The sequence below is a fragment of the Camellia sinensis genome, chromosome 14, assembly GCF_055761805.1.
Source record: "Camellia sinensis isolate YWXY chromosome 14, ASM5576180v1, whole genome shotgun sequence".
Taxonomy (NCBI): domain Eukaryota; kingdom Viridiplantae; phylum Streptophyta; class Magnoliopsida; order Ericales; family Theaceae; genus Camellia; species Camellia sinensis.
In genome coordinates this window covers 62,613,826-62,622,060 of record NC_138974.1, presented here as the reverse complement: position 1 = coordinate 62,622,060, position 8,235 = coordinate 62,613,826, and the positions used below count along the sequence as shown (strand labels likewise).

General features: G+C 39.5%; 1 protein-coding gene across 1 annotated transcript; it reads left to right on the top strand.

Annotated features, from left to right (window-relative positions):
• Positions 1 to 661: 661 nt before the first annotated feature.
• Positions 662 to 6,392, top strand: LOC114272111 (Double Clp-N motif-containing P-loop nucleoside triphosphate hydrolases superfamily protein). Its single transcript, XM_028213782.2, has 3 exons — positions 662 to 2,344; positions 4,063 to 4,294; positions 4,446 to 6,392. Exons 1-3 carry the CDS (start codon positions 1,146 to 1,148, stop codon positions 6,192 to 6,194), a joined length of 3,180 nt encoding a protein of 1,059 aa, XP_028069583.2. The 5' UTR covers positions 662 to 1,145; the 3' UTR covers positions 6,195 to 6,392.
• Positions 6,393 to 8,235: the final 1,843 nt, after the last annotated feature.

Sequence of the window (8,235 nt, the reverse complement as noted above, 5' to 3'; positions counted from 1 at the left end):
ATAAAAGGGAGATGTTTATTCACTGTGCAGATTGAAGCATACTATTAGGCTCGTGGAATTTATTACAGGTCTTGTTTTAATGATTCGAATCATTTAATATGCAGAGTTCGTCGAGTATTTTATATCTACAAAAAATCACGTTGATAGAATATCAATAGTCCCTTAATTGAAATTCGTGATAAATCTTATGATTCCAATAATATGCTTCCATCCACACAAATAGATTGGAGAGAAGGGACATGGCTTCTCTCCGGTTTGAAAGAGAGTGTTGGGCATTGGTGGACTTTGACTCGGATCCATATCAATCATTCAAATTGTTCAATATATAAAACTTATCGTGTATATTGTTCTTACAAAAAATTATACTGATTAGATATCGATAACTACGTGATCAAATTATATTTTCAAATTATATTTTCAATATAATTTTTGAACGGGTCAAATAATTATCGATATCAAATTAACATAATTTTTTAAAAAAAATAATATAATTAACAAATTCTATACATTAAATTATTTAAATTATCGAGATGGTCCGAATGAAAGCCCACCAATGCCCAACACTCCTACTGGAGAGGAGCCATGTCCGGAGAGAAGCGTCTCCCATTATAAAACATTACCAAATAACCCTTCATAAATTGACAGTTTTCACCAGCAACTACCATTTTTAAAGCTTAAAAGCTATGACAACGACTGCAGTGGTTTGGCCATTTCATCGTCTACTAGACACGGCATCTCCAAAATTTGACAACAACTCTTCTCTCTCTCTCTCCTCTTTATATACTGTAAAAAGCTTGGCAGAAGATCTTTCTTTCTTTATGAATGAAAGAGAATCTATGCTCAGTGCTCACCATATGTTTGTTCCTCTGCGGCCCCCACAAAAACAAAAAAATAACCCACCAAACAACAACATAATGCTCTCTCTCTCTCTCTCTCTCTCTCTCCAGTATTAGTTTCAGTTTCAGTTTCAGTTTCAGTTTTTGCTACATTAATTTTAAAAGGTAATGAAAGCATGATATGATACACATAATACCAACTTTTTATTATTTGATTTTCTTTTAAAAGTTCTGAGTCCGATGATTATAGCTTCAAAATTCAGCATATAAACAATATATTATTCATATATATATATATGCTCGCCGGCGATGCCAACGCCGGTTAGCACAGCCAGGCAATGCTTGACCGACGAGGCGGCTCGTGTTCTCGACGACGCCGTTGCCGTCGCTCGCCGCCGCAGCCACTCCCAGACTACCTCCCTCCACACAGTCTCAGCTCTCCTAGCTTTATCCTCGTCAACGCTTCGCGATGCCTGTTCACGCGCTCGGAGCTCGGCTTACTCGCCGCGCCTTCAGTTCAAAGCCCTGGAGCTCTCCGTCGGCGTGTCGCTCGATCGGCTTCCGACTTGGAAGTCGGCGGCGGCGGAGGAGAAGGAGCCGCCGGTGTCGAATTCTCTCATGGCGGCGATCAAGCGGTCTCAGGCGAACCAGAGAAGACACCCCGAGACATTTCACTTGTACCAACAAATGATTCATCAACAGAACCAATCGTCGATGTCGTGTGTTAAGGTCGAGCTCAAGCACTTCATACTCTCGATTCTCGATGACCCGATTGTTAATCGGGTTTTCGGAGAAGCGGGTTTTCGGAGCTACGACATCAAGCTCGCGGTTCTTCACCCTCCTCCGACTGTTTCCCAATTCCCGAAACCTCGGTGCCCGCCTCTGTTTCTCTGTAATTTTCCCGATTCGGACCCCAATCGCCGCGGATTCAATTTCCCCTTTGCTGGGTTGTCTGGGTCTGAAACCAAAGATGCGAATTGCAGAAGAATTGGGGAGGTTTTGGTGAACAAAAAGGGGAAGAAGAACCCATTACTGATCGGAGTTTGCGCGAACGATGCGCTGAGTAGCTTCAGAGACTGCGTTCAGAGAGGAGAAACAAGTGTATTGCCAGCTGAAATTGATGGGTTGAGATTAGTTTGTGTTGAAAAGGAGATTTCTGAGTTTGTTGAGAAAGGTGGAAGTAAAGAAATAATTGATTTGAAGCTTAAAGAAGTGAGTGATTTGGTGGAACATTGTTATTGTTCAGGGACTGGGATTGTGGTTGATTTTGGGGATTTGAAGGTTTTGATTGGGGATGGTATTTCAATTGATGCTGTCAACTATGTGGTTTCACAACTGAATAACTTGGTGGAGGTTCATGGAGAGAAATTGTGGTTGATAGGAGCAGCAGGGAGTTATGAGACATACCTGAAGATCTTAGCTCAGTTTCCTTCTTTGGAGAAAGATTGGGATTTGCAGCTGTTACCTATCACTACTAGTTCAAGTGGAGGATTATCTTCAAAACCCAGGTTTGTGGCCCATCTTTGTATATATTACTTTTGTTTCTAAGTACCTTTTTGAGTTAAAATTTGCATTGTTTAATGGTTGTTTGATGTCATGAATTGAAAAAGAAATGGGCTATTCTTCCACAAATTTGTTACTGATTAAATTAATCTTCCATGGAAAGATGTGGCCACTGAGATATTTTAATTTACCCATTAAATAATTTTTGTTTGGTAGAGATATCTAAATTTGGCCATTAAATAATTGCCACTTTGTTTTGGCTTAAAAGTTGACTTTGTAAAAAAAAAAAAAATCTCCTTATCAAACCAAAAACTAAAACTAAAACCTAGTAGGGAAAAATAAAATAAAAATAAAATGATTAAAAATGCTGGAAAGTGTCTGTTCCAAACAAGGCCTTAGTTTAAAGGGACATCTGCAGAATTTCGTGTTCATCTTATCATCCAGTGGTATTCATGGTTACTTTTTTTGTGTGCTGATTTGGCACCTTCCACATACAGGATTGCACAGAGCTGGTAAGCAGTGATTCTTGAGTTTTTATTCATTTCCATGTTTCTAAACTAAGATGTGTTACCCTTTTGGTGTAGAAACCTAAATGCTTTGATTTGGAACTTTAAACTGGCCTATGTTCTTTAGTTCCAGAAGATGTAGACAGCATTTCTCTAGATGAGGATAGATGCGTATGGTATAGGAATTTGGGCAATATTTCTAAAGCAAGAAGCGAAAAAGTTGACTTCGAGAAAGAAGGTGCTTAATGTGGCTTAGTGACATGGACAATTAGGTGATGAAATGAAATCCAATATAATAAAGAACTATAATTTTGTAATCTTTCTTACTCTTCTTTTAGCTAGGCATAAGTCTAGATGGTTAGAGGTGAGTTTGATAACTGAGAGAACCTACTGTGAGGTATGATAGGCACAAAAGAGACATTGGACCATCAAGTTGGGATGGGTGAGAACTGAGGTGGCTTTAGGAGGAGAGAGAGAGAGGGCGAGAGAAAAAGGCAGGAGATTCTGAAAATGGTGAACTAGTCTCTAAGTCAAAGGAGATTGATTGCTTGAAGACAAGTGCGGAGGGTTGGTATGTTTATTGATATTTTTTGTATAAAAGATGTAATGGTTTTTTTTTTTTTTTTCCAAAAGAATAGAAAACTCAATCTATAACTTTTTCGTATGATGGATATAGTATCAAACTCAAGCCCAAAGGTTGAATGGCATGGATTTCAAAATCTTCAAGTCTTGTGGTAAAACTAAGATTCTCTCTCAAAAGCTACTAAAATTAGCACACGCCTATAAAATGAAACCCTAAGTCCAATATGTATAGGTCTTTATAGTTGGACAACTTTTTCATACACGCGCTCGTGTTGGCTTCAAACAGGCTTCAAACATGCTTCAGGTGGAGATTTAAGGAGTTTTGTAACCGTATGCATGCATGGCTTCTCTTGAACTTTAGTGGTCTACTAGGGATTGGAAAAGGACTGGTCAAGCTGGGAATTTTTCGAACTTCTGATCATATCAAGTGATACATAGATCTATCATTTAAGATTTTTGAGTTCTCCATGTGTGCATGTACTGTAATTTGTATGCCATCTCACTTCTATTTGTTAAAATTGGTTCCAAAAATGTGTATACATTTAGGTACAACCGTGTATAGATGTGAAAATTTTAGCCCCTGACTGTTTCTATCCAATGGATCTCACAGTTCCGTGCTCATGATATCCTTACAGCTTGATGGGGTCATTTGTTCCACTTGGTGGGTTCTTTTCTACACCATCTGATTTCAAGAATCCATTAAGTAGCACAATTCAGTCCACTTGTGATCCCTGCAAAGGGAAGTATGAGCAAGAAGTTTCTGTTTTATTGAAGGGAGGATCGACTACTTCGGTTGCTGACCAGTACTCAGCAAATTTGTCTCCTTGGTTACAGATGGCTGAATGTGACGCAAGCAAGGTCGTGAAGGTGTGTACTAGTCCAAATATTTAGCTCATTAACCCTCTTCTCGCCCCACACACATGCACAAACAAAGATACACATGCCACAATACTACATATTTCATTGTTTAATTTGTGAAAATGTTTGGGTAAACATGCACTCCATTATATCAGTGCAGGCCAAAGATGATGACACTGTATTGAATGCAGAAGTTATGGGTCTACAGAAGAAATGGAACAATATCTGTCAGCGTCTTGATCCCAATATGCCATTCCATCCAGATATTTCACAGACCAATTCACAAATTCAACATTTTGGGGGGTTTCAATTTGGCGCGGATAGGATAGAAAGTAACAGTAAAGATTCATCTTCAAACGAGATCAGATCTTCCAATCCAATGGACATACAGAAGATTTCTTCCCTGCAACAAACTATAGCATCACCATCTTCAGTTACTTCTGTGACCACAGATTTGGGGTTGGGAACACTTTACGCCTTTGCTGGTCAAGAGCGTGGAAAACCCAGAATTGAAGATCACAAGAGTCGTCTTCACTTCTTTTCAGGTTCTGTTACTGCCGAGTTTGATGGGTTCAGTGGCAATTCATCAGATCATATTGCCTCTCCTTCGTCATGCTCTGGTCCTGACTCGGGAGGGCAGGTAGATCTGAAAGATTTCAAGTCCCTTTGGAGAGTACTAACTGAAAAGGTTGGCCGTCTAGTTGAAGCCACTTGTACTGTTAGTCAAACTATATCGCGTTGCAGAACTGGACATGGAAGGCTTCGTGGTTCAAATCAGAAAGGAGACATTTGGCTCAGCTTTCTTGGACACGACAAGGTGGGAAAGAAGAGAATTGCTGTAGCACTCGCTGAGATAATGTTTGGGAGCAGGGAAAATTTTATTTCTGTGGATCTGAGCTCTGAGGATGGGTTAAGCCGTTCATTCTCCATCTTTGACCGCCAAAATTTAAATCATTATGATGTAAAGTTTAGGGGAAAGACAGTTGTTGATTATATTGCTGAGGAGTTGAGGAGAAAACCTCATTCAGTTGTGTTTCTTGAAAATGTAGATAAGGCCGATTTCATGGCTCAGAGTAGCTTGTCGCAGGCTATCAGAACTGGTAAATTTCCTGATTCGCACAGGAGAGAAGTAGGAATCAACGATGTGATCTTTGTGACTACATCAGATACGACAAAGGTTAAGAAAGAAACTATTTCCAGGAAAGAACATGTTGAATTTTCGGAGGAAAGAATTTTAGGAGCCAAAGGCTGGCAAATGCAAGTCTCAGTCGTATGTGTTGCTGGTGATACCACTAGAACCAACGGGGTCATGAATGTGTCGGTTATACCAAGGAAAGGAAACTCAATGCCAATGTCTGGGAACAAAAGGAAGCTAATTGACATGAACGAATCCATGGATCAGGACAAGACCTTGGAGATACCAAAACAGGCTTATAAGCCATCATCGGCATCCTGCTTGGATTTAAATCTACCGGCAGAGGAGGCAGAAAATAATGATTTTGGAAACTGTGAAAGTGACTCCAACTCAGAAAACTCAGAAGTTTGGTTGGAAGATTTCTTGGATCAAGTAGATGAAAAGGTGGTCTTCAAGCCCTTTGATTTTGATTTACTTGCAGCAGAAGTGGTGAAGGAAATGGACAAGACATTCCAGAGGACAGTAGGGTCCGAGGTCTTGCTTGAGATCGATGAAGAAGTGGTGGTGCAAGTACTTGCAGCTGCTTGGTTATCAGATAAGAAGAGAGAGGTGGAGGATTGGATTGAACAAGTTCTCAGCAGAACTTTTGCAGAAGCTCAGCAGAGGTACAAGCTGACTGCTAAGTCTATTGTGAAACTGGTTGCTTGTGAAGGGCTTTTCGCGGAAGAGAAAGCTCCGGGAGTCTGCCTTCCCGCCAGAATTCTTCTGAACTGATTTTGTTTTTGGTTGTTGAAGTATGCTTCTTAGTGTAAGTAAGCATGTATGTATAAAGTTTTAGCATCTAAAAAAAGCCCATATTCCAACAGGTAATCATGGCATAGTCTTGGTGGAGCTGCTTCAGAAAATTTTTATGTTGTATAAAATACAGTTGTAATGTTGCATAATGGATCATATTCTTAGTTCACATGTAAACTCTCTCTCTCTCTCTCTCTCTCTCTTATTATTTTTTATTTTATTTTAGTCTCAATAAGTAGCAGAATTTGAAAGAAGTTCAATAGAAACAGAGTATTTCATAAGCAAAGAAGGGTGGCTAAAGTGGATCTTTGGTGGGAATTGAACATGCCAAATAAATCAACTTTTTAGCCTTAAACCAAAAAAATGTCATTGTGATTGTCATTAATTAAAGTTTCATTGTAATAGGAGTGTTGAATTGGTTTCCATAATAATGAAATTTGAGGCTGCAATTTGATAGTAATATACCATTAGTTTGACAAGGTCAATTTGTTAAGTCTCAAGAGACATATAGTAACTAACAAAGATTTTAAACATTTTTTTTGTGCAGGGTGATCAATTTGACAGTGATGGATGGCAACCCTGTTTACAATATTAAATTAACAAAATATTTAATTTTTTTTTTTAAAAGAAAAAATAAAAAAGAAAAAAGAAGAAGTGATCACACAGTTCAATATTTTATTATTTTTGAGCTGTTGCTATATGAAGGCCCAGTGGACCTATTTCATTGGGCCTCAATTGGGATACTTTGCATGTAACAGGACAAGACATAAATCAGTCAATAAATTGTGAATTGAGCACCCAATTGTCTAGTTATACCATATTAGTTTATTTAGCCCATTTTATTAAAAATGTCAAGTGTTATTTGAGAAGTTCATTTCTAATATATAAAAATAAAAATAAAAATACAAATTAACCGAATTTGCTTATGCTAAAAATTTATAAGCGAAGAAAAAAAAGATAAAAATTAACCAACACGCCAACTTTTTTGTAAATTTATTTTTAACTAATAAGCTAATTTTTTTAGCCAACTTTCGAAAGAAAGCCCAACAAAAAGTTTAATTATCAAATGCAATTAAATCAATTTTTTGGCTGATTTAATTTTTTTTGTTAATCATTATAACATAATCTTAGTTTGGATATTCAACAACACATTACCACTGGCATACAACAAACCCAACTATTACTTAAATAAATAAAAAATCTAACATATACACACATAAGTGAGAATTGAACCCTCTAGTGAGATGGGCTTATATAATAAATCATAGGATTAATTGAAATGTTTTACCTTTACATTTTAATATTAAGGGTCTGTTTGGTAACGTTTACGTTTTCAGTTTATATTTACAAAAATTTTATAAATTAGTTTTTGTTTATTTTTAGAAAAACGTAAACTACAAACGCGTTTGGTAATTGACAAAATGTTTAAAAAAAATTAAAAATATAAAAAGAGTGAGAAATGGCAAGTGGTGGCAGAAGAAGGTGGTGGAAAGTGGTGACGGTGGGTGGTGGGTAGCGGGTGGTGGATGGTAGCGAGTGGGTGGTGGTGGCGGGTGGTGGCAGGTGGGTGGCGGGAGGTGGTGGTGGATGGTGGCGGGTGGTGGTGGTGGTGGATAGGTATGTGGGTGACGGTGGTGGGTGGTAGCGAGTGGGTGATGGTGGTGGTGGTGGTGGTGGTGGTGGTGGTGGTAGTAGGTGGGTGGCAAATGGCGGGTGGTGGTGGGTGGTGGCAGGTGGGTGGGTGACGGTGGCTGGTAGCGAGTGGGTGGTGGTGGTGGTGGTGGTGGGTCGGTGGGTGACGGTTGCTGGTGGTGGTGGGTGGTGGTGGCAGGTGGGTGGCGGGTGGATGGTGGGTGGTGGTGGTGGTGGTGGTGGGTGATGGGTGGTGGCGGCGGGTCGGTGGCTGGTGGTAGATAGCGGTGGTAGGTGATTGGTGAGTGGTGGTGGCGGGTAGGTGGCGAGCGGTGGATGGTAGTGGCGGGTGGTGGGTGGTTGCGGGTGAATGACAGGTGGGGGTGGT

What these genes read in the sequence shown, in the direction of transcription:
- LOC114272111 (XM_028213782.2), top strand. Translation starts at nt 1,146, where the DNA reads ATGCCAACGCCGGTTAGCACAGCCAGGCAATGCTTGACCGACGAGGCG. An exon ending in GGATTATCTTCAAAACCCAG is followed by an intron (nt 2,345 to 4,062) that starts GTTTGTGGCCCA and finishes ATATCCTTACAG; the next exon opens with CTTGATGGGGTCATTTGTTC. An exon ending in ACGCAAGCAAGGTCGTGAAG is followed by an intron (nt 4,295 to 4,445) that starts GTGTGTACTAGT and finishes ATATCAGTGCAG; the next exon opens with GCCAAAGATGATGACACTGT.